This window comes from Mya arenaria, chromosome 13 (assembly GCF_026914265.1).
Source record: "Mya arenaria isolate MELC-2E11 chromosome 13, ASM2691426v1".
Lineage (NCBI taxonomy): Eukaryota > Metazoa > Mollusca > Bivalvia > Myida > Myidae > Mya > Mya arenaria.
Window position 1 is genome coordinate 28,651,127 of NC_069134.1, and position 27,571 is coordinate 28,678,697.

The 27,571-nt window shown below is 34.0% G+C and overlaps 1 protein-coding gene across 2 annotated transcripts; it reads left to right on the plus strand.

The window, feature by feature from the left end:
* The first annotated feature begins 19 nt into the window (after nucleotides 1–19).
* On the plus strand, nucleotides 20–27,101 carry LOC128212884 (DNA repair and recombination protein RAD54-like). Of its 2 annotated transcripts, XM_052918273.1 has the most exons (21): nucleotides 20–101; nucleotides 5,283–5,363; nucleotides 5,933–6,055; nucleotides 6,426–6,486; nucleotides 7,557–7,692; nucleotides 8,131–8,200; nucleotides 9,229–9,306; nucleotides 10,416–10,463; nucleotides 10,972–11,040; nucleotides 13,452–13,545; nucleotides 14,390–14,514; nucleotides 14,966–15,116; nucleotides 16,153–16,259; nucleotides 16,664–16,736; nucleotides 17,271–17,429; nucleotides 19,823–19,933; nucleotides 20,501–20,624; nucleotides 21,056–21,134; nucleotides 22,640–22,819; nucleotides 23,508–23,671; nucleotides 24,235–27,101. In XM_052918273.1, exons 1-21 carry the CDS (start codon nucleotides 99–101, stop codon nucleotides 24,440–24,442), a joined length of 2,244 nt encoding a protein of 747 aa, XP_052774233.1. In that variant the 5' UTR covers nucleotides 20–98; the 3' UTR covers nucleotides 24,443–27,101. The 2 variants fall into 2 exon arrangements, with proteins under 2 accessions (XP_052774233.1, XP_052774234.1); XM_052918274.1 differs by lacking the exons at nucleotides 20–101; nucleotides 5,283–5,363 and having other exon boundaries at nucleotides 6,022–6,055; nucleotides 6,430–6,486.
* Nucleotides 27,102–27,571: the final 470 nt, after the last annotated feature.

The window sequence follows — 27,571 nt, forward strand, 5'->3', positions numbered from 1 at the left end:
CTCTTCCGTATGGGAATTTCGGAAATCAGCGGCTGCTTCAAAACAAATGATGTCTAAAGGAAGAAAGAGATGAAATAGTCCCCAACTAATGATTTAAAATGGTAAATTTACAATTGCGGTAACCCATACACATTTATTTATGTTGATAATAGTGTTATATGCCAATAAGCATATGTTAAGCACTGATTGGCATTATAATGTATTTTCGCGATACATTTATAGTTTCATTTCTTGTAATGATTTTAACTCTGTCAGCCTTCTTTGTTGCTTGGAAACAGATTTATATTTACACAATATGTGAATCTGAAAATATTGTTGGCTCTAAATAATGTGTGAAGGCTGTTACTCAATGCTGTTTTGTCTGTTATTGATTGAAACTTCTTTCCTTTTTTTGGGGGGGGGGGGGGGGTGTAGGGATAGGGTTTAGACATAAAACAATTTCCAACTGTTGACTGATTCATTAAAATCTGCACCTCGGAACTTTCATGACTCACTTATTTCCCTTTTTAAAGTAATATTATTGACTTTTTTATTGTAATATTCCGCTGTTGGCGGAAGTGCGTTCATAGTACCAGTGGCATAACCAGTTTATTTCAAGTGTTTATACCTTTTTCAGATGTTTTCTTTATTTTTTGCCACCATGAATTTCTTTTTTTCCATTGACAATCTATCCCAGACCGTTTTTCATTTTGCGCTATGGTCACCACTTATAATTCGTTTTAAATGCATGTACATAGATCCTAATGGGTAACGATATAATGGCTTGGCGGATGGCCATAGGATTTTACTACAGAGGGCTTGTTATAAAAAAGCAATTACATAAATGTTCCAACACTTCTGAACATTATTTTAGATTTTTTCGTATGTACTATACTTTCATTCCATGTTCTTAACGCAAGAATATTCAAATATAAGCATTTTAATGCTATGATATGTAATCTAGCGGGGGTTTTCTACCTAATATCAACTCATAAAGTGGTACTTGGCATGCTTACCAATTGTATTCATTTTGACCTTCTACACAATTTACAATTTTCAATAGTGCTACAGTTACTGATTTTATTGTGTGGCGATATTGAAAGTAACCTTGGTCCATCAAACATGACGAATGGATGCTTCTCAATCGTGCATCAAAATATTAGAAGTATACGTAACAAAATACAATATATCCAAGACAATTACTCTGACTACGATATTTTGTGTTTTACCGAATCACATCTTACAAACGCGATAGGCGACGATGACGTGTCTATCGAAGGCTATGAAAGTATATTTCAAAACGACGATTCAGCTCATTCAGGCGGTATTGTCGTATATTCAAGTGCACAGATATGTCCAAAATTAATTTGCGATTATGAAAATTTACTACCAGAGTCGCTATGCTTAACTGTACGCGATAAATCAGAATTATTCTTTATATGCGTTGTATATAGACCTCCACAATTACCTGTTGAATTTTGGGACAGGTTAAGCGTAGCAGTAGACCACATGAGCGATAAATACGATAAAATTATTCTCCTTGGTGATATAAATGAAGATCAACTTAATTCAAGGAATCACAAATTTAGCGACATTTTAGCAATTAGTAATATGCGAAATATAATCTCTAAACCAACTAGGGTGACGGCTACATCCTCTACGCTCTTAGACCCAATTGCCATTTCTGAAACAATATACCCATTAGACGTCAGTATTTTAAACACCCCTATCGAGATAAGTGATCATTTTGGAGCGTACCTTTTCGTTAAAAGTAGTTTTACTCATGAAAACACTTACACTCGAACTGTTTGGAATTATAAAAGAGGATATTATCAACTATTTAATCACCTTGTTTTGACAACTGATTGGTCCTTTATTACAAATTCTTCTGTTGATTATGCATGCGAAACTTTTACTTCTAAATTTAAAGAATTGGCAAGGGTGTGTATTCCATCGAAAGTTGTAACAATTCGACCTAATGATAAACCTTGGTTTACTTCAGAAATTCGTGGAATCATTTGTAAACGCGACAGACAGAAACGTATTGCGATAAATTCCTGCAAGGTCGCTGACTGGAACAAATATAAACAAATACGGAGTTCTGCTAATAATATGAAGAAACACGCTAAAGAAATATTTTTTAATAATATTGAAGATAATTTAAGTGATGCAAGCCAAACAAACCCGCGACAATATTGGAAAGTAGTTAAAATGTTGACAAAGAAGGAAAACAATAATACAAACGGTATTCCACCACTTTTAAATACCTCAACAAATATACTTATTTCCACAGATTGCGATAAAGCGAATTTACTAAATGATTTCTTTACCTCCGTATCTAATATTGATGAAACTGGGGTCGTTTTACCCCAACTAATACGCAAATGCAATACTTCGCTTGAAGACATTACTGTAACTGAAAATGACGTATAAGACATATTAAATAATCTGGTGATAAATAAAGCATGTGGACCGGATCTGATAAGTCATAAAATGTTAAAGGAAACGGTTTCCACCGTGTCATATCTGTTACAATTACTGTTTAACAAATCGCTTCGTAACTGCGTGTATCCTGCTTCTTGGAAGTTGGCCAATGTTACTCCTCTTTTTAAAAAGGGTGATAGATCTCTTCCGTCCAATTACCGACCAATTTCGTTAATAAGCTGTGTAGGCAAGACAATGGAACGTATTGTCTTCAAATATGTTTACAATCATTTACATGCCAATAATCTTATTTATTAATTACAATTTGGGTTTTTACCTGGTCACTCAACGGTTTTTCAGTTGATTGACATATACAATCAAATATGTAAGGCATTTGATGAAAAGAAATCTACATGCATGGTCTTCTGTGACATTTCCAAAGCTTTTGACAGAGTCTGGAATACAGGTCTTATTTTTAAAATACAAGAGTATGGCATTGAACACAATGTGAAAGATTGGATTTATCATTATTTGTCAAGTAGGTCACAAAGAGTTATTGTTGGACAAACGTTTTCTGAAGTTTGCAATGTCAATGCTGGTGTACCTCAAGGGTCTCTACTTGGTCCGCTGCTTTTTCTTATTTATGTTATTCTTATTTATCAACGATATTCCGACTCCTTTGTAAGTACAACGTGACTCTTTGCAGACGATAGCTCTCTAGCCGTTTCTTCATCAGATAACATCCATATTGAATCTACATTAATTAGAGATCTTAAAAAGATTTCAAATTGGGCAAAACAATGGCTTGTACAGTTCAATCCCCTAAAGACAGAAGTTATGTTTTTTACGCTGTGCAATCAGATTCTACCAAATATCGTGTTCGAGGGCAACTTGTTGAACTTTGTTCAAAACCATAAACACTTTTGGCTTTGGTTTACAGCCAATGGAACATGGCACGAACATGTAAGCCAAATTATTAAATCAGTCTCTAAAGTGCTTGGGTCAATGAGGTTGTTAAAATATAAACTTGGTAGAAAAACGCTTAATCAAATATACACCTCGTTTATGCGACCTTTGCTTGAATATTCATCTTTAGTTTGGGATAATTGTGCCATCTATGAGAAGGAATGTTTAGAAGAAATGCAATACGAAGCGGCTAGAGTAGTAACTGGGTTAACCCGATCAGTTTCTAATCATAGACTTTAAATTGAAATTGGTTGGATTCCACTAAGTGAGCGCAGGGAAATGCAAAAGTTAATTTTCATGTATTGTCAAAAGTTCGGTAGCTTGCCACTGTATCTTCGCGAACAAATACCACATACAATTGAACAAACAACCAATTATCCGCTTCGAAACAGACATAATTATGTCACCATACCTAGACGTTTAAGTATTTACTCGAAATCACCAGTCCCATCTTCCATAGATTTGTGGAACCGGCTTGATGTTCACCTTCGTAACAGTAACACGCATAACGAATTTAAGGCACGTTTAAAAGATACTTTCAAAGGCACAGTTGTTCCGAAATATTATCTTGTCGGGGACAGAATTTCAAATATACACCATACAAGAATCGGAAATGCTTGTAGCAACCTCAATGCACATCTCCACATAAACTTTCTTCGTGATACTCCTATTTGTGACTGTGGACAAGGCACAGAAGATGCAGAACATTATTTCTTTAAATGTAGTAGATACGGTGAAGAACGCGTGTTATTTTTTCGAAATACTCAAATATTTCATCCTTTAAGTACATCTAAATTATTATTTGGGATAGAAGATAACACAGTCGATGAAAATAGTGTGCTTTTTATTGAAGTTCTAAAGTACATAAAATTAACGAAACGTTTCTTTTGATATCACCATCAATCACGATATAAACAGTTTGGGATGTAATTACATTGTATTTTCTTTTGGTGGCAACCAATTCTTTTCTTCTTTTTTTCTGAAGTTATTAACGTTATCTCTTTTTTCTAGTTACGTTTAATCATAGATTTAAACGACATTGACGCTATATTGACGCCTGGGAAGGGCTTAAACTAATGTTGTAATAACTTGTAGCCCAACCCATTTGTTCTTTTTGATTTATTTGATTGTAAATGTACATGTAAATTGTATGCAAAATAATTCTTTACAAAAGAGCAATAAAATATGATTAAACTAAACATAACCCGTTCTTCGTGTGAACAGAGAATATACTACACATTTATAAGACCAGACTTGAATGTTTTACAAATCATTTTTTCAAAACAGTGTCTATAGGTACATTTAGAAACAACCAAAAAAATTCTCCCAAAAGGCTAAGAAAATTAAAGGTAAAAAAAGGGTTAGGAGCAAATATTTAGGGTAGGTCTGGACTATTTTCTTTTGTTTACTTCTATCACATAGTTGACATCGGACAGTGGATCATTCCCAAAACAATGAAAATGCAAGATTTTGACAGATTAGGCTGGACATCAGCAATTTCCCTCACACGGAATACTCAAGTCCTTAATGCAGTGTTCTGGGGCTCCCTTTTTCTACTAACTGTATATCCCTGCAACCCTCAAAATAAACTTTTAATTTAGAATTAACATTTATATTGGGACTTTCACCATAACATTAATAGAGCCCTCAAATTTGTCAACCATGAGGGCCACAGGGCCCAAGCTGAAAATTCTATGGGAAAACCTTGAGACATCCACTAGTGAAACAGACTTTCCTGTGAGGTTTTTAATGCATGGATTTTACAGTCATCAGAATGATACTCTAGGATTAAAAAGCCTGAATTCTTACGTTGGTGTTTGGTTTCAACAAAACCCTGTTAAAAATATCACAAAATTGAGCAAGCCTTGCAATCTTGTGCTGATTTTGGCTACTGTTCTTTGCAAATCTTTCAGAGACGGTCACATGCTCCAAGCCGGCTCAGTTTTGATGGGAAGAGAAAAAGTGATGAACATGAAAAGCAAACTGGTGGATTGGTATAAATCTCGAATTTATTTATGTCTTGAACTGATTCAGTGATATCTTAAATGCATAGATCTTAAAAGTGTTTTAGTTGAAATAAAAATATTCAGTAATAACGATGATATCACAAAGTGAGAGCAATAATGAAAAGAATTACCAAATATGAACTTTATTTTTCCCTTTGAATTCTAAAAGATAGACCGAAAATGTGGATACAGAAAGTGCAATGCAGGTTTTTTTCAGTGAATATTGGGAAGTCATGAGACCTCACTCGGGCCCTTTCATTTTGGGAAATGTTAATGCCTGATCTATTCAATTTAGGAAAAATATATTCTGTAAGCACAACAAGCTTCTTTAATCAAAATATAAACTGGCAGATTGACATACAATTAGAAACAAATATAAATATGTACAAAACTATCACGATTTTGTTATAAATTTTGGGATCAAATATTTAAATGGGCATGGAGGGAATAAATTCAATTGGGAAGTAATGTACATGTTGCCTAAATTCGGCCTCTGGAAAAGGTGAAACAGCCCTGCCATGAAAACACAAATATTTTTATAGCAGTTTTGTTTGTAGACAAAGCGGACATGCTCATCACCAAGTATTTCTGAGACCCAGAAATTTATGTCACCGTACCGACGCCCACTTGAAAATCTTGAGAATGTTCCTGCTTCACCAAATGCAACTCTCTCCAGCCATGTAAGTTTTAATGAAATTTATATAGATAGGGAAAAAAAGGTTCTGGCCAGGGGTACTTTATTATGGCCTGTCTGTGTCAAAATGGACACAAGTACTGGTTTCTTCCAAGGAAACGGACTCGGTAGTGTTTGTATATGCTATCGGCTTTCATCACAAAAATAACTGAGAAATAACTAAAAGGTGACATAAAGGTTTTACTTTTGGTGGCGATGGTAGCAGCATAGACTACTGTGTTGCGTAGGCACTAGTGTGTATTGTTAATAAATATACAAACTTATTACCTCTACTTTGTAGAAAACCTTTTCTTGTTCGACATTTATCACCTGTATAGACTTTTAGAATAATACATATCTATGTTAAATTTTGACAGGAAGCCTTCATCAGAAAGATTTTATCGAAGCCATTCAAGGTGCCTATACCTAACTACACAGGTAAAGTTTGATACCAGAATATACATTTGTCTTCCTTTTCCGTATATAATCATATAATCAGCTTTAAGCAAAACATGTATCCAAGTAATGTTCAACATCAGAAAGAAATCAAACTGTTTAAAGTTGTTATAAGAATTTAAGTTGTTATATGAATTTACCAAGATATTATCAGCTAGGGTTCTATCTAAAGAGTTATGGAAGGGTGCTATATCCTGCCCTTTTTTGGAAGTACCTTTGAGCCCCCTTAGAAACAAGCATGGGTGCCCTTCTGCCTGATTCCCAACCCTACTTTCTACTGGAGATAAGACATAAAAACTAGTGATGGGCAATTGATTGGATTTTCATTATCGATTAATCGGACAGACAGATCGACTATTTTTTTTCTGATTAATAGATTATGATAAAAAATTAGAAAAAAATACATGTAGTGTTATTTCGAGTCTAGTTGCATGGCTTAAGAATGAAAGCAGATACAGAAGTGAAATATTAATGTAGTTTTTAACTTTCTAACCTGTTCAACAATCAACAAGCACATTTATGTCAACAAAACGATAAAAAACAAACAGTATACAGGTAATCGATACCGGCAAAACCCCGTCGCCAATTGTTGACTTTCAGCCTGCGGCAACAATCGACTTCTGCCGATAATTGGCCCACCACTGATAAAAACACAATGCAATCTATATTACATTAGGAGATAATTAAAAAATTCATTATCACTTTTTAAAGAGTCAAAACACAAATTATTTAGAAATGTCCTTTTGCTTTTTGAAGCGTATGTGAGAAACGAGTGACAGGGTATGGAGTTTCTGAGTTTATTAAAAATATTTAAGTCATCAAACTTTAGATTTTCCTGAACAACTCTGAATACTAAATGTTCTTATTATAGTCAGATTATAACAAACAAATCTGAATATATAAGCACATAACAAAATCTAGATGTTTTTTCAAGTGGGAATTACAGGCTTTTGTTAATTTTGATCGCTGATATTCTCTAGTTGTAAAGATGCTTCTGCATTGTGAAGCGTACTGAAAATATAAAAGAATTTGTATTAAATTTGATTTATCAGGTAGCACCCTAAATCGGGTGCTGGGCCTGAGGCGGACAGGAGCCCGACAGCCCCTCCATGACCCCTTCGAGGATGGAGCCCTGGTGTTGTACATACCACCAGAACTTTCCGCCCATGACCAGCTTAAACTGGAAAGGTAACAGTTTGTGTGTAAACATTGCAGAGGCTTTATATTATTATCAAAGATTGAGCATTTTTGGCTAGTTTGTTTTTCAAATAAAAAGCATCCAGTATTTGTCATAGCTTTGGTACTGTCATTGTTTAAGATTTTCACTCGATGCTAGAGACAATAAATCTGGTTTTAATCATGTTTGAGTTTAGTCTCTCGAGATACTAAGAAAAACGGACAGTCCGTAAAATTTTGCGCCTTTTCGTGGTTGAGGAGTGCTGATCTTATACACCTAGCATTCAGATCAGACAGGCAGTTTCTTTGGCATAAAACCCCCCAACAGATTTAGCACTTTCAGTTTTGATAGTTGACTCATTGCAAGTGCATATCTTACAATGAAAGGAGTGGCTATATTTTAGCTGCCCTCACATTACTTCAATCAGTTTCATTAGCCATTATTTTCAGTGAAAAGTGCCCAGTCCATGTTGTGGTGGATCCTTTGTTGACCAAGGTCCTCAGACCACATCAGAGAGAGGTAAGTGGCGGCAAAATATGATTTAAATGTGCGGAATGTTCAGAACTTTCTTCATGGCTTTGTGTAACTATGGGCTGATTGTTCTTAACATAGTTAAAGTTAACAAGGCCATTAACATCATCTTTGTTACCATTCAAAGGTAAAATATTGTATAGTGTGCTCATATATTTAAATAGAATCAGTGAAGCTGATATGTATTTGTAAGGAAATCTTGTTAGAAATACTTAAGATCACAAAAGTGTCAATGAAAATACTGAAGTAGTCAAGGTTTTAAAGTTAAAGATGATGTTAACAAAGTTGTTAGCATTAACGAATGTCATAACAATCGATCTGTTGTTTGCCAATGTCTCAGAATATGTTTTCAGTTACTGAGGTTTGGATTATAATTTATTAAAGGGCTTTAAAAATGTTTTCCATTGTCCGACACAATATAATTATGGTAAAATGTATACCAATTTAGTTTACACTATGTCTAAGTGTGTGCATCTGTGTGTTTGTGCGTGCGTACATTTGTTTAAGGACGCAACCGGACTATCAATATGCCACAGTGAGAGTATCAGGCATGTAAGGTTGTGGGTCATAGAGCACAGAAAGGATTTAACCCTGGTTATAGTTTCTCTGGTTGCTTAACCAATGCTGTCCCACCAGACCTCTGGAACACAGTATATATATTAATAGTGGTAAGGGTAAAACTGCACCCCACTTGACAGTCAAGTGTTATATCACTAGACCACAGTATGCCACAAGTAAAGTAAAGCCAGAAGAAAGTCCCTTTATAGAGCCTTTCTGTTTCATCCAAAGACATAACAAAGGCCGCAATTTAGAAATTGTTTTATTTGCGTTAACTGACCAAATTGTAAGGATGGGTAGGTAGGTATTTTTTGTGTTAACAGTTACTTTACCCTCATAACTGAGGACCACCAAAGAGGCTATAAACACTTTCAGGCGTAGGATATTTTTGAAGTTGGTCTTGTAAGGCAAACTTGTAATCAATAGTGGCCTCAACTTAGTTATATACGCTATTTCAGGGTGTAAAGTTCATGTATGACTGTGTTACTGGCATCCAAATCCCAGACAACTACGGCTGCATCATGGCTGATGAAATGGTAGGGTATAAAAATTCCAATTGTTCATCTGATAGAAGTAGATCATATCAGTTCATCTGGCAAGATTTTGTGATTACTGGGTACATTTACATGTAAATAATTTGATATTTGCTTGGTATACATTTGTACCCCATAAAAAGTTGAATGATTTAACTCTTGTAACATAGGTCCTTAGAATAAAGATATGATAAAATGATGATTGAGTATTGTCAAAAATCGATTTTTACGATTGAGGTCGTCGAAATCGATTGTTTACAATTGAGGTTCTTGATAATTGATTGCATAATCTTGGAATATAGGTATCTATCATGTGTTTCCGGTACAAATAGAAAAATCTGACCAGAGGGCACGCGCATTAGCTGGTAACAAGGCTTGATATTTTTCTTGCATATCTAAAATTATCAATTTGTGGGAAAATTGACGTAAAAACTTTTTACCCAAAACCGCGTGTGATGTTTTTTACTGACATCATAAAGCGCAGTAATTTTAAATCACTATTGATGTCTAATAGTTCCTCTAAAAATCATGATTTTACGCTTATTTATTTTCAATTTTAATAAAGTCTTGCATACTTATATATTTAATTGCACTTTATTGAAATGGCATAATATACTTTTTATAAACCATACAATAAAAGAAATAAGAAGTTGTGCGTTGTTGCGCATGATTCATTTTACATGGGGGGTGTAAGACGGGTTTTTCCACCACTGGTCACATGACCGGAAAGACATGTACACGTCCGGTATGCAAGAATAGATTATCCCTGTGTGGCATTATTCTATTATCAGAAAAAAAATGGTGGAACAGTATATAACCATTTTGTAATGAGCTCAAAAACTAAATCTTATCTTGAAAAAGAAATTACTTCAGTATGACAAGAATATAACATAATAATTTGCTTTCATTTCGTTCACATCCTTTTTATGAACTTTTGATTTCTATTACAGAAAAATGAACAAATGGCTTAACCGATTATTTCTGATGAATCAATTTAATATGATTTTAAACTGGTTTTAATCCCTTAATCAAGGTATGATAATCAAAAATGAAAAACTTATCCACTTTCATATTGTTTCCAATGGTTACTGTTAAAATTGTTTATGTTTTAGGGTCTGGGTAAAACCTTGCAGTGTATAACTTTGACATGGACCTTACTGGTAAGATTGGGTCAAGTTTTCTTTTAATTATTCCTCAAAATCTATAATTATTCATGACATCAGTTTATGGTTGTAAGATTTGTTATAATGTCTTAAGAATGGTAATGTTTATTTCCATACAATGATTCGTTGTAAACCTAATTTTGTTGTGATATTGATTATATGATTTCATAGTTGTAAGTATATATATTAACTATTACACCAATTACTGTTCATGCCATCAGATAATAACCTTATTAAGATATGCTGAAAGTGTTTAGACATTTGGTTTTCATTTTTGAGATTTTTTTAATGGGAAATTCCCGATCAAAAATAACTTTTCAAGACACTTAAAACCTTTGAATTAATCCCAAAACCTATTTTGCTGTGAGAAGCGAGGTCATGTTTGGCACATGGTCATTCATTTTTAAAACATTTTTACAAGAAACAAAATAACCTAAATTCTACAGTATGTGAAACATAAAATAATTGGTTTATATATAATTGTTTTTGATGTATATCTGTACAGAGGCAGGGACCAGACTGTAGTCCGATCATAGACAAGGCCGTCATCGTGTGTCCCAGCAGTCTTGTTAAGGTATCACTTCTGTCTTAGCGTGTGTTCATTTGGTATGTGTGCGTTATGTGTGCGTGTATTTGTGCATTCATAAGGGGTGTGTATACATGTGTTTTAAGTTGTATGCTATTCATAACAAAATCAAATGTAACACTGTACAAAAAATTTCATTGTGAGGTTAAGTTCATGATCAGGGGTAAGAAATCTGACTTGGGACTGTTTGTAATCATGACCCCAGGATTTGTTTGTTTCCTAGGCCATTTTAAACACTAGACACTCGGCCAAAAAAATGTTTTATAGTTGGGCTGTCATTTTTTTCCCCATATATTTTGTTAAATTATTGTCGGGTAACCACAAACAAACATTTTTAAAGAAATGGCCTTATAATTTTTGCTTTGATACAAGTTGTTTATAACAGTCTTAACAGTAATGTTACTTTTCACATAGAAGCAAAGAAATATTTTGAAATTGCTTCTTGCTCCTGTTTACTAGCACAATACTGTAACCAGCCAAAAAGTAGAATACTTTGCCATTTAAATTGTTATTAAAAAATCTCATGCAAAGCTCAGGTTTACAGTTCAACAAGTCTATTTCAAGTGGGATGAATTATAAACAGTACTCTTTATTTTACAACTCGTAATGTCTGATCAGACCTCAGTTTTCTGAAATTCTTAGAAAAAAGAAAATGTCAAAAAGTGTTGTTTTGCATGTATCAAGGAAAATTGTTTGCGAGGCAGCACCAAAAGCGCATGAGTGGCTAAGACTGAAATATTCTCTTTTGGTGGTTAAGAGGTGGAATTGTAGCGTTCGTACACTGAAACACATAATTTTTCTTTTTATTACATGCCTAAAATTGATATTGAAGCACATTAAATTGCTTTTTATTAGAAAAATGTGCCAAATTGTATATGCATATAGCATCATTTCTGAAATGAGGTTGATTATATTTTGTCCCTGCCCTTTGCTTGCTGATGATTGATTTGAATAGGAGAAGGGGCTAAAATTTCAAAATGTTTACAGTAAAATAATGAAGTGATATTTTCACTGTTTGAAGTTAAGTTTAATTTTCATTTCACTGATAAATCTCTATTAACCAGCGGAAAGCATATAATAAAAATTCCTATTTTCAGGTATTACATCAGTAATGCCAATATCTCTTCTTACCTAAAGTTTACCACATGTTTCCATTGTGTGAGAATATTTGTTATTGTAGCCTTGTTTACATGAGAATGTTTGTTCAGAGTGTTAATAACCTTATGGTCAGTGACATTGGTCAGGATCGGCAACTCTGATGTAAATGGCTAATTATATAACAGTAAATGCATATTAAGGATTCCTTTTTACAAACAGATTTTACTCTTCAGATATTAAAATAGAGTACCAGTTTTCATTAGTTATGTAATCAAATTTGAGATGGTTGATGTGTTTTTTTTGTGCAGAAGGGAGGTAATTACATAAAAATTGCATACACTGTTAAAACAGGTATTCTTTCCCTTTGTTGCCATTAATGTGATTGTAATAGTTCAATGAATAGATATGAAAAGTTTGTTGTGTACAGGCATATTATATGCCTCTTATTTGAAATCAAGGACTGCAAATGTTTGAAAACCGTTTCAACACGAGTCTAAGCCCTTTAATGCTTTTTAGGGCCTCAATCCTTCATATTCAAACTAATTTTTCAGGATTGGAGTTTTTGGTCAGTTATCATCGCGGGATTCAACATTCTTAATAAAGCTTTGTCTGCACAATAACTTGTTGCCCTTACCAGTAGATTTTCTGTAGTGTTTTTGAGGTCAGAAGTCACAGTCAACAGTCCTATAAAAACTCAATCCCAACAAATATTCCACAATGGTTACCAAATGTTTGTGTATTGGGGGGGGGGGGGGGTAGATCAAAGACAGGATAAGAACATGGTCAACATTCTTTAGAAATAGTTTTCTACAGTTCAAAGATTGGACAGCTTGTCTTTACTTTCCTACAAATATTTCGGCTGCTGTTTTTCATAAGTCTCACGAGAATAGGCTGAAGCATCCCAAGGCACGGATATGGTAGCTTTTGTTGTTTTCTATTTTTGATAAATGTGGTTCTTCTTTTAAATCACCTTTATTTGATCAATCACCTTGTTTTGATCTCCCACATTTCTTACCATGTGGGGTAATGTTTGTCAAAGATGACGTGTTTCAGAAAAATCTTTAATACACTTCGTTACCTCATGGACATTAACATCCCTATTATCACTATGTCCATGACATCAACGTTCCTATGTATAATTATGTCCATGACATGAACATTCCCATGTATTGAATATGAACAAGCACATTGTTGTCTGTTAGTCTTGTCAGAGTGTTAATAAAATGTTCTGTGAAAACCTTGAATTATATTTGCAAGAAAGATATTTTGCATTATCACATATTGTTTTCCCTTGTATCTAGAACTGGTACAATGAGATGAGCAAATGGCTTGGTACGAAGATTTCACCACTCGCCATCGACAGTGGATCCAAAAGCGAAATTGACAGAAACTTAAGTAATTGTGTTTTCTTTGTGTCTTCCATTTTATACTATTTCTCATCTTTATTTTCTTTATGATGTACAATTCAGACTTCATAACCAATTTCAATTGCACTCTCAGTGCTCTACCAAGGCTGTGAACTTGCACCATTGGTGCAGTAAAATTTCCAAGAAGATGTGTCACAACTCCTAAACATGGGCAGATTGGCATGTCCATTTTTCCCAGGATGTTTTAACTGTAAACCCGTAAACACCTCAGATGTTCTACCCTATGACGAAGCCTAGATCTGAACCTGAGGACACTTGTCGAGCTCAGATACTCAACTTTTGACTGCATTGTATTTTCTTAGAATCTTTAAATGTCTTCTGAACTGAATATATAGAAGTTTAGGGTTACATATACATATATATGGAGTTTACAACATTAATCAAATCAGAGAAATTAGCATTTCCATTATAATATTGCTCTGATGCATAATGTTTATTTTGTTACATATCTATGATAAATGGTAATATAGTTGCAATAGACTGTTGGTTGTTTGATCCGAGTTTTGTTAAAGTTAACAACATTGTTAACACAGTCATCATCGTTGTTAACTTTCAAATCTTCACTACTTTGTATGTTTCATTGACATCCTTGTGATCTGCAGTATTTCCGACAAGACTAGAACAACAAGACAACTGTTTCAACTGTTTTGGTTTATTTAAGTATATGAGCATACCGTGAAATATTTCATTGTTAACAAAGATGATGTCAATAACGTTGTTAAATTTTGTGAGAATCTTTTATTGGTTGTGTATGTTTGATTACCAGTGTTACTCTTAAAATATTATTATTCCCTTCGTGTTTCAATTTGCAGACCACTTCATGAGCCAGCGGGGTCGTCGTGTATGTAACCCAGTTTTAATCATATCATACGAGACGTTTCGACTACACGCCAGTGTGCTACATCACGGGGAAGTTGGACTTGTTATATGTGATGAGGTTTGACTTTCTATGAGTGAACCTTTTTTGGAATTTGTGTACTTGGTCTTTTTATTCAAATATTGTACGAGAAAGAAAACAATAAAATAACCTCTCTTTGGCACAATGATGTGCGAGAGCTTGGTCTTTGTGTGGAGGGAGAAACTGGTGATTCCGGGTAAAACCCACTTGTCTGGCTTGGAGACCACCAACCAAACTCACATGCACCCAGGCCGACATCAAACAGGGGTCGCCTTGGTGACAAGTGAGAGTGCTAACCAGACAAGTGACTTAGCATAAGTAATTTAACTTTTTTCACAATTGTTGTAAAATAAAGTTTAAAAACAACAACAACAAAACTCAGGGATGAAACCGTAAGATGCTGCTAGTTTATTTTAAAGACATCCTCAAGAGGAAAGAACACTATGCAATAAAAATGTTCATATTGTGCTTATTTCCTGCTCTCTTCTAGGGCCATAGACTGAAGAATTGTGAGAACCAGACATACCAAGCCCTGACAGGGCTGAACTGTAAACGCAGGGTACTGCTGTCCGGCACACCCATACAGAACGACCTCCTGGAATACTTCAGTCTTATACACTTTGTCAACAAGGGAATACTAGGTGGGAGCATATCTTACAATAAATCTTTCAAATAGATACTTCTGAAAGTTTTTTTTTTTATTAATAAACCTAAATTTAAATATGAAAGTAAAACTCAATTTCAATTGTTACCTGGCTTTAATGTCTATTTGAAACTCTATTTGAATTTAGGAGTAAGAATTTCAAATATTGCATGGCTTTAATGACTAGCTTAACCCTTAAGCTGCTGATGGCGATTTTAAAGGCTTTGCAAACAGCTTGGAACCTGACCAGGTTCCAAGCTGTTTGCCACTCAGTCAATATATCCCCAAAGTTTTAAGTAAATTGAAAGAAATTTAGAATAAACCAGACAACATTTTTGAGCAGACGACAATTTACCCAGCATGCAAAGGGTTAAATTCTTGAATTTTGAATGTAAAACTCAATTTTAATTGTGACATGTCTTTAATGTTGAACTGAAGTTCTTGAATTTGAAAGTGAAACTCAATTAGTTAAACTTGTGATATTTTGCCTTATGCTCATTGATAAGAGTGCATTGGTCATGATTTGAATGTGTTGAATTGATACCTTTTAAGCTAGTCTGTTTTACGAAGAATAAAACTCGAGATATTGTGGTAGCCTTGGTGACATTGTTTTTGTCAACGTGAAAAAAAACTTTGAAATAAGCCATAACTAAAAAAAACATTGAAGATAATGAAAACTTTGTACAGATGTTGCCAGAGACAGTTCACTCATGTACAGTCAATTACTCTGGCTTTAATATTTACTGATTAATATTCCTTGAAAAAAACTACAACAGAAAAGTCTTGGCGTTCGCTCCATGGATCTCTTGTTTAATTTATCAAAGCAACAAGTTGTTTTACGGATTAGGTTGGCCAGTTTAGATCTCATATTAAGTTTTGGACTTCCATGTAGGTTATTTTCTTTTTTCTCTTCATAGAAAAAAGAAAATTTGAAATTGAATTTTATTTGTGGAATGATCATAAATTCGAACTGATTTAATACTGTTTTGTTGTTTATTCTTTGAATAAAAGACCCTGTTGTGTGTTTTCTGTAGGTACAGCTCAAGATTTCAAGCGCAGGTTTGAGACACCAATCTTGCGAGGACGAGACTCAACATCCAGTGATGCGGATCACAAACGGGGACAGGAAAAACTGCAGGAGGTATTAGCTGGGAGGTTTTGGCTGTAATGAATATTAATTAACAATAAGCATTGCAAGGAATATAAAGGAGAAATAAAGATTAAACAAAACCTGGTTGAACAAAAATCATCTTTTAGGTATGTTTAACTTAAGGCTATTACACTTTAACATACAACCTCCTCAATCTAGGTTCGAGTTCTGTTTCTGCTAAAACAGGTCTTAAGATATAATCAAAGGGGGATAGTACAGTTTGAAAGTGTTTCTTGGGTGGGTTGTATGTTAAAATGGAAGACCTCTGAATTCTTGTTCAAAGAACAGTTTACCATTCAGGAATGTAATGTATCATGAGTGTTTTCTTTTCAAATCAAACCTCGAAATACATGCAAAGATTCTTGCAGTGATTACTGTGATCCATGTACTTACAGCTGGCAAGTATTGTTAACAAGTGCATCATCAGACGAACCCAGGCATTGTTGACGCAGTACTTACCTGTGAAAAGTAGGTCTTTATTAGGAGTATTTGATTGAAGTTATTTTGTTAGGCAAATTGATCAATATATATTAAAACTATTGGACATTTCAATAAAAAAAAAAAAACGTTTTAAGTTTGTTTATATTATGTTCCTGAATATAAAAAAGTTCCTAAATATATAATTGCTTGAGTGAAATGTTCAAAAAAGTTTTGAAAGGCTACAATTAAAAAAATGTTTGGCTTTTCCTATCCACATTTTAGGTTTTATAGCTTTTTACTTCCTAGGCGCTTTATTCTGTAATGAAAGACGAACAAAATTATATGACTATGTGAGAGGCTAAAAAACTTTCGAGTCACAGATATTTTTGTGAGTCAGTTGGAAAATACCAAAACAAACTATTTGTAAACTTTGGCCTTATTGTAGTTTTATTAAAATGTTGATTTTCTTAAGTTGAATCTGTTGCTGTCTTCACTTACGAAACGTTCATGAATATAAACTACTCTACACCACGTAATGAATCTGACTATGAAAATCTGTAAACAAAATAAACTCTTCCTCAGTTGAGGCAGTGGTGTGCTGTGGTATGACAGACCTTCAGCGGGAAATGTACCAGCGTCTGGTCGACTCGAAGGCAGCCGATGTTGTCCGCCAGGCAGCCAACGGGAAATCGTCAGCAGGCAGTCTCTCCTTCATTACACAGCTGAAGAAACTTTGTAACCGTAAGCGCTCATGTTTATTATTTTGTTGTTAAAGGAATGATGATCAGTGCAGGGTTGGAATTTAGACTCGCATACTCGCAAAATGCGAGCGACATTTGCAAATTGCGAGTGACTTTTATTCAAGCTCGCAAAATTCTGCGAGTGGCTTTTTCTAGACCACAAAATGTTAAAAGGAAAGTAGAATAAATATGAACTTAAGTCCGCTGCGTAGTCGAGTGTAAACACCCTATAAGTGGCATGTTTACACTACCAGTATAAAAAAGACAGTACGGAGTCACGCTCTAGTAAGTTTTCAAAAATAAAACAAATACGGAAAAGGCCGAGTTTTATCTTCGCTAGATTAATTTTACTGTTTCTTTCATTTATTTTAAATTTATAATGTTATTGCTTTTAATACTTATAGACTTAATTAAATCTGTAACATGCTTGGCGAATGGATATTACCCAATGGCGAGGGTAAATATACAAAGTGAACAATGTCAAATTATTGGACAGCTTTGTAATAAAAAAGCGGCTAGCATCTGATGAGTCTTTCCGTACTCCCAAAAAAGAAAAAGCCATCAACAAGTTCTAGTAATTGAGTTACTCAAGATTGATACGTTTTAATATTCATAATATGTCTTTAGGTGTAAAATTCTACTTAAATTAGACAATATTATGAGGGAATAAAGCATATAATAAAATTGCAAGTTGATTTTTCATTTTGCGAGTTGCCTCAAAAAGCACTCGCAAAATTTTGCGAGTGCTCCTCAAAGTTAAATTCGAACCCTGCAGTGAGTTTCTTATCATGCATTATTAAATAATTAAATAATTGGACTTGAAATTTAAGTTCTGCTTAAAAGTATTAATTATGTTTAAAATCTCTTGGGGTTTTTATTTGCCATAAAAGTGGTCAAAAATGCTGTTTTCTTCAAAACTTTAAAGCTGCACTTTCACAGATTTAACATTTTTACAACTTTTTTTTATTTTTTATATTAAAAAGAGCAAACTTTTGCATAAATATCTGCAATCCAATGATATAAGTTTGTTGACAAAAAATCAGATCGGAGATTTTCATATTTCCGTTAGGAAATTAATGTTTTTGGCTTAAACCGTTAATAACAGTTAAAGAAAAATGCATAAAACATCAATTTTTGAACTTAAATATAAAAAACTGTAATCTAATTTTTGTCAGCAGTCTAATATGACTGGTTTCCATGGATATTCGCAAAAATTGGCTCGTTCCAAAACAAAAAATAAAAAAGTTGTCAATACGTTTAATCTGTGAGGTCCAATGAATGATTACAATCATACATGCCATATTTTCTGGAGACCATTTAGGGGGATTTGTTCAAAAGGCTGAAAATTCAGGGGGATTTTGGTTGTATTCAGGGGGATTTTTTTAGCAGGTCTAATTTGGCGAAATTTTAACGTATTTTTAGACGCAAGTACCAAAAAATGTATTCACATATAGTTTGCTTTGAAAACCTCTTAACTTTTTCATTATACAGAATTATTTTATGTCATTATGTTTTTATCATATTCTTATGATACACTGTCATGTCATACTGTAATGCACTTGCAGAACAAAATATGTCATTGGAAAAATATGTGTTCGAGACAATTAAATTAAATTTACCTTCATCCAAAGTCTTTTAAAAGATTGTGCTTAATTCTATCAGCTTTGATGACTTTCAAACAAAAAGAGAATAGAATAAATATTATTAATTTCTTCCTTCCAAAATTGTAATATTTCTTTGCCTTTGATAATTACTACAAATTAATTGATCACTTGTTGTAAAAGTTTCCTTTTGGCATTGTGGAGTTGTTTCTTTACATTCAGTTCCACTCACATACTGTGGTTTCACTTTGTCATTATTGCCTGATGTAAAATTTCTAAAACCAAAAAAAAAAAAAAAAAAAAAAAATTTTTTTTTTTTTTATTATTCCGGGGGATTTTTATCTCCCGCCGGGAGACCGGGGGTTGGATCGAAATTCCGGGGGATTTTTCCCCCCGCCGGGGGATATGGCATGTATGATTACAATGTCTAGAATATGTTCGTACATTGAAAACACCCTAATGTTATAGGTAGAACATGCAATCTTAATAATTATAAAAGATAAATTGAGCATAGGTTTAACGCAAGATGTTTTAAATGTCTTAAATAAGATCTTATTTTTAAGAAGCAGGGAACCAGATAATGATGCTTAGTCTGTATAGTTGTAAAACTGCTTTTCTTAATGATTTAGTGTGGTACTTATTTTAGGCCGATATGCGATCTCATTGGATGTAAATATTTATTATATATAAGATATATGATATGACAAAGAGCTTTTAAATAGAGCTGGGTTCTGTTTTGTATGACATATTTTATCTGTTTTTCCTTACTTAATGCTGATTTTGTTTCATGCAGACCCTGACCTGATATATGAGAAGTGTGTTGAGGGTGCCGAAGGGTTTGACGTGATCCTGGACATGTTCCCGGCCGGTCACCACCTCCGAACTGTACGGCCTGAACTGTCTGGTCAGTTAGTTTAAACAGTATTTATTTCAAATTTAAATATACAAGGTATTTAACAACAATACAAATAATAAGGATTGGAAAACAAGTTACTTAAAACTTGTGTAAATTCCGTTCCTAATAGTTATTTAGTTCAATAAACAAATAATATTCAAAACGAGTCTGGTAAGTTGAAACATACTTTTCTTGAAAAAAGTTGACAAAGCACATCTTGATGCTGGACAAATCAAGAACCTTGTGATCTTCAAATTGTTCTTATCCAAGCCCTCCAGTAGGTTTGGGAACAAAGTCTTTATAGATTTCAACAAAGATGTATCAAGGAATTCATTAAATGTATGAAAGAAATATCATAGGAAAATGGCTTTGTGATGCTTACACTCCATTTTGTGACTGAAACAGATTATTACACTGAAGATAACCAAATTTGTGATAATGATTTGAATAGAATTTTGTAGTCATGCTTTTTTATATCAAAGTCACCAATAAGTACATGTTTATTAATTTCAGAAATAATAATTAGATTTTCTTATTGAAAGAAATCATTTATTTGGAATGAAATGTATTAAACAGGTAAGGTGCTGGTTTTGGACTGCTTGCTTGCCATGATCAAGTCTACGACCAGTGACAAGGTGGTGCTGGTCTCCAACTACACTCAGACGCTCGACCTGTTTGAAAAACTCTGTAGACAGCGAGGGTAAGACATGTGGAAGGCTGTATATTAAGTTTGTGGAAAATTCCTCATTCTTTGGTAATGCTACTAAATTACATTTTTATACATGAGGGATGCCAAAATATATTAAATAATTTGCCGTCTCCGTGGTAAAAGAGCGGATGGTTGAAGGCTTAAGCCCCTAAATGTTGACAGGGCTTGTTCTTATATGGCTTGTTTCTGACCCAGCGGCTAGTTAAATAATCTGTACCAATTGCCTTCCTACCATGCGCCAGGCATATATGGTAGGAATCGTTAGTAAATATGTATCACATCATGAGATCAATTTATTATTGCCTTATGGCGTTGGCAAATGTCAAAATCTTATAACATCATGATTCATCTTGATATTCTCCTTTAAATTTTCATTGTATCCCAGTCAGTTGCTATGAATATCTAATGTCCTATTTTTGTAGGTACTTGTTTGTGAGGCTGGATGGATCCATGTCGATAAAGAAGAGAGCCAAGGTAGTGGAGAACTTCAATAATCCCTGTGTGAGTACTTTCATTCATTTATTGTTATGGTGATCCAGGCCAGTATTCATATAATAACTTAAGTCATTTCTTATCTTATAAAGTTCCTGAAATTTTCAATTTTAAAGAATAGTATGATCATTTTTTTACAGAAACAGAACAATACATAAAACGAATGAGAATAAAGTATTTAATATATGATCAAGTTGTTTTATCATATGGCAAGTGAGATTCTAAGCTTCGGAAAAATGACTTTAGTTAGGAAATGACTTTAAATGTTATATGAATACAGTTTCATGTGTTTGCTTTCCTGCAATGTGCAACACTCATTGCATTTAAGCCAAGGGAGAAAAAAGCTATGTTTTTTTCACAGTCTTAACCTGTGAATGATAAATATTTTCAAACTGAAAGTTTATTTGTAAGACAGTTCAACTTCTGTCGGTCCCAGTTTCACAAAAAATACTTAAGTCAAATCTTAATCTAAATCTCAACTCATTTTACCGCATACCAGCATGGTATGATTCAAATCTTACATGTTTTACTCCTTTAAAAAATATGTATGTGAGTAATCAACTTGTTCAAAACTATTGAGATGTATTTAATTTTATTTTTGACTGTTAAATAATGTTTCCTTAGAAAAAAAAATGAATCAACATATTTTTTTAGGAAATATGTTTTTTATGCCCCCACAAAGTGGCGGCATATAGGGTTGCCCTTGTCCGTACGTACGTCTGTACGTACGTACGTACGTCCCGAAGATTGTTTCCGATCTAATTCTTGAAAACCGTTTGTCCAATCCTCACCAAACTTTAAACACATGTTTGTGACCATAATATCTTGATCAAGTTCGATAGTCATGGAAATCGCTTTAGTCATTTAGGAGTTACGGTCCTTTTTTGCCAAAAATACTTCAAAAATATATGTTTCCAATCTAATTCTTGAAAAGTATGTGTCCAATCCTCACCAAACTTTACATACATGATTGTGACCATAATATCTTGATCAAGTTCGATAGCCATGGAAATCGCTTTTGTCATTTAGGAGTTACGGCCCTTTATTTGCAAAAAAAGACTTGAAAAATACGTCCCGAAGATTGTTTCCGATCTAATTCTTGAAAACTGTTTGTCCAATCCTCACCAAACTTTTAACACATGTTTGTGACCATAATACCTTGATCAAGTTCGATAGCCATGGAAATCGCTTTAATCATTTAGGAGTTAGGGCCCTTTATTTCCCAACAATACTTAAAAAATATCTTATCCGATCTAATTTTTGAAAAGGATTTGCCCTTGTGCAGATTATCCTGAATAATCATTATGGCTTATTTTCTGTGACAAAAAATCGAAGTGGGGGCATCCGTGTCCTATGGACACATTTCTAGTTTTTAAATAGTATAACATTTAATTATTTGCTAGGTTATTTTGTAAAATGAGTTGATATTGAGAAATGACTTATTAGAGTATTTTCATGATATAGGGGCCAGGCTTAGCTTTAATTTTCTAACAAAATGTATTCCCACATTTCAGAGCCCAGAGTTCATCTTCATGTTAAGCAGTAAGGCTGGAGGATGCGGCCTGAATCTTATTGGGGCAAACCGTCTCGTCATGTTTGACCCTGACTGGAATCCAGCCAATGATGATCAAGCTATGGCCCGGTGTTGGCGAGACGGCCAGAAGAAACAGTGCTACATCTACAGACTCCTGGCGGTAGGATTTTGTGTTAGATGCTAAGGATGGCAGATACATAGATATTACATTGTTCTGTTTTATTGTCGTCGGCGTTGTCATCACACTTTGTTTTATCATCACTTTGATTGACTTTTTGTAGAGTCTTTAAAACTTGGTATGCATATAATTCATGGTCAGTAGATGATCCCTATTGATTTTGAGGTTAATAGGTCAAAGGTCAAGGTCATGATGACCATTTCTAAAAAAAATGATAGGTGCTTCTGACCGGTAACAGATTTGATTAGGATTTAGTCCTTGGCTGATATGACTCTTTTATTGTGTTGAGTTTTCAAACTGTAATTTGGATGCTTTGTGACAAACGCATATATAGAAATGAATCTGTCTTCATGTGCATTCATTTTTATGCAAAATGTACATGAGTGGCACCGTGTCTTTATATCACACACCGTAAATGGTACTCAATACCCAGAAAATATATAGGCTTGGTTTGTGATCACCAAGCTGGACAAGGGGTTTCCTCCAGATACTCTGATTTCACCCATAACACTAGTCCCCACTTGCATAACATCATGGCAACAAGATTGATTACTATAAGGTTTACTCAGTTTTAATAACTTGCTTCACAATCGTTGATAGTTAATTTTATACTAAGCTAAATTTGGAGCAAGACTATTATTTTGCTTTTAACATCACTGGCTTTTTCTAGACGGGGACCATTGAGGAGAAGATATTCCAACGTCAGGAACACAAAAAGGCGTTGAGCAGCTGTGTGGTTGATAAGGAGGAGGACGTGGAAAGGCATTTCAGCCGGGACGAGCTACGTGACCTCTTCCGACTCAACGAGAACACGCTCAGTGATACACATGAAAAGTAAGGAACAATTTATTTCACTTAGTATTTTCTTCATTGTTATAGTTTTAAATAATTGATACAAAAGTTTATGATCTCTGTCCTGCTTTACTGTGTTTTTATAAATGCTTCTGAGTTAGGGCTATTCCAGTAAAACGTATAACCCACAGAGCAAAGCAATCATTTTCTTAGTATATGGGTGGGTGTCTGTTTTCACTAATTTGGACCCCAAAAGGGTAAATTTGCTTCTTTAGGGGGTTGATGTAAGCCAATAGTGCCTTCCCCCTTGGGGTTATATGTTTAAATGGAATAACCCTTAGTTGACACAGCTTTTTCAGTGAATTTAGGGGGGAGGCCTTTTAATTAAATGTAAAAAGACCTATTTGAACTTTGTTAGGCTTGTAGATTCATAAAATTAAGTGATGAATAATTATTCACTTGCCTAGGTCTTTGTGTACAATTTAAAACAGCAAATACTATTTGTTCTTTTGTATATTTCCATATTTCAAGGATTCAGTGCTCTTTTACTTTCGAACAAATTCTTACGGATTAGTATGACTAACGTTTTATCCACTCATCTGCAGGATAAAGTGTCGACGGTGTGTGAACAACATTCAAGTTAAGGGGCCGCCAGAGGGCTCTGACTGTAATAGTAACCTATCCCAGTGGAACCATGCTGCAGACAAAAAGGGGCTGCCTGATCTCACACTTAAGGGCGCATGGGTGGCTGGTACGCCCGTCACGTACGTCTTTCATCATCACTCGCATGTGCAACAGAGGGTCACTGTGTGAAAGAATTGGAAAACATCGGTGGTTTCTGTGCTTGTTACAATTTTAGCACATGTGTTCATGTGTTTTCTGATCCTATGATGAAGGAAACATTGAAAGTCACAGGTCTGACAAATGGAAATGGAAAATACTGGCGGATTTGTGCTTCAGCTTGTATTAATTGGAACAAATACAGTTTGATGGAAAGAGAAAATCATCATTGATTAAGGCTTAAATAAGTTGTATGCATTGGGGTAGCATGTTTACTGTCACATACATCTTACGTCATCTATGAGAAACATTGTCGGATGCACTCGATACAGTAATACGCTATGCTTCTTTGAGTACTGTAGGACATTTCACTAGCAAAATCTTTTAATCGTGAATGATTATTAGCTTCATTGCTGACAAATGAGGACCTCTTTGGAATCTAAGTCAATGAAATTATGTTATACTGTAACATGACAGAAAACTTATCACCCTGAAAAATAAATAATATACCGTTACTTGAAAACGAGATTGTATCACTGTGAGTCAACGAAGTGTAAACTGAAGTTAGTACCAGGATTATCTATCTTGCATGAGAAACCAAGTGACACCAACACTGTGATGAACAGACCTTTGATTGTGGACCTTATGGTAGTGTTAAATGGGGTTACCTATTGTAAGGCATTCCTCATAACTATTGTATGAATAATTGTGTCACATTATTGGTATGATGAACAGACATTTGGTTGTGGACCTTATGCTAGTGCTAAATGGGGCTAACTTTTCGTTCAGCATTCCTCATATTGTATGTGTAATTGTGTCACATAATTCGTATAAAGAGCATGCATTGGATCGTGGACCTTATGACAGTGCTAAATGGCATTCATCATAACTACCGTACTGTATGAGAAATAGTGTCACATCATGGGTGTAATGAACATACATATGATTGGAACTTATGATAGTGCTAAAAGGACATTTGGTTGTGGACCTAATTCCTTATAGTTGTGCTAAATGGGGTCACATTTTGTACGGCGTTCCTCATAAACACTTGTGCATAGAATTGTGTCAAATTACTGGTTTGATGGACAGACATATAATTGTGTACTTTATGATGTTGATGAAAGGGATAACATTTTACGATATATATCTCATAAACACTTGTATAAAGAATTGTGTCTGCTTGTACAAAAGAAAAAGAATCACTGTGTGGTAGGTAGGATCTTGAATTATTTTGATATCCTTAATCTCCCACCATGATTATTGAATGTTCCTGTTTCTAATGATTTCATTGTCTTTCTTCATTGGGTGCATATCCATTGTACGAGAAGTAAGAGACAGCTAGAGAGATATTTAGCATTTACAGAACTCAGTTTTTTGATACTGTCATGTCACGCGTGTGTTTGTATTATTTTGATTAAACCAAGCAGGGCAAAATGATCCCAAATTAACAAGAAGTACTAGAAGTCATGACTTACAGAAATATTTACTACTGTAAATACTTCATTAAAATGTATTTGATATTAATTTTTATTTTATTCAGCTTAAATCAGGGCTAACAACAGGAACTGAAAGCCAAGAGTCAATGACTCCTGAGGTCTGATTTTCAAGAGTCAGAATCAGGTTTTCAAGAGTCATGGTCCGTATTACTGATTTCGTGGTCTTTCTCCGTAAATAATATTTCTCATCCCTCATAACATGGCATTGCAGGGAACATAGTTATCTATACTTCTTTAAATAGTTTTCAACGGATCAGTATACTTATACTGATACAAACTTAAGCCTTATGTTCATATCAGTATAACTAGATTGGAAAGTTTATAAAATTCGGAGACAAATATTTTAATCTTGCCTTTAAATTCAGTTGTATGCAACAGCAAGACATTGTTGGATAAGAGATTTTATTATATTGGTTAAATGATGCTTTTTATGAATTTTGTTTTGGGAAAGGGATATAAATTAAGTTTTACTTAGCTTTCAAATATTGCAGGATTTAATTCTTTATATGTTCAACTTTCTTCTTTCCCTATTTCACTAAATTGCTTCGTTTCAAGTCATTTAATTTCATTATACTTTTCACCTGAGGTGTAGTATCTAATGCAAATCACTTTTCGCTTAAAAATGGCAGTTTTCTTGAAAAAATAGAAAAATAATGAACATTTTCTGATGAAATTTTACAAGGAAAGTTATGCCCTGATCTACAAATTGTTATCACACAAATTATAATGTATGCTGATTTTTTTAGAACGCATTCACGTACCAATATTGGCAAAAAAATACATATAAGATATCAAACAAATATTCCTTACCAACTACATCGTGTTTGATTTATTTCCTTTTATTATAAAATTGAGTGTGTTGAGTGGTAAAAATTAAAAAATGCCCCCTGCTAGAAATATGACCTCAATTTCAATATGGCTGATAAATTGCTCATTTTCGGAGAAAATATTAGTTTTCCCTTATTGTAGCTTTATTTCAACATAAATATTTTTGTACTCCTAAGCAATGGTTTACCAGGGCGGGCAAATAATTTGTGTGGCAAAAAAGTGGTCCCTAACCAGTACAACAATAATATATGGTTATAAATTATATAGTATTATTGGGTTTCATTGTGGTATATCAATACTTTTTTGTGCAACATTAATACAATGTCTGTTGAAATATTTTCGTGTAATTTCAACTCTTTGTGAATGAAATTAAGTGCAATAAATAAATAAAAAACTTAAATAAACTTAAAGTTTCTTTTACTGAATGGCTTACGAACTATTTATGGGAGGTAACTCAAAATGACTGAACAATTGCTCATATTGCGGATTAACCTCCCTTGACATGAAATACTAACGCATGTCTAAGTATAGTATCGTACCAAATTTTCGTACACTTTGTTATTCCATAAAAAAACCTCAACAGCCAAATATTTGATTTTCTTCAACTTTATTATATTTTATTGATTTTTTCAGGCCCACAATAGAATGAAATGTGGCGCAATCTGGAACAAATTCAATATTGCTGATATTAGATATCAGAGTTTTCATATCTTGAAGCTTCATTTGAACACAAAGTATCATTTGCATGGAAATAAACATAAAGAAACTGTTAGGCAATGGTTTAAAAGAGTGGGCGAATAATTGGTTCGGTCGAAAAAGTGGTTCATTACAACAATAA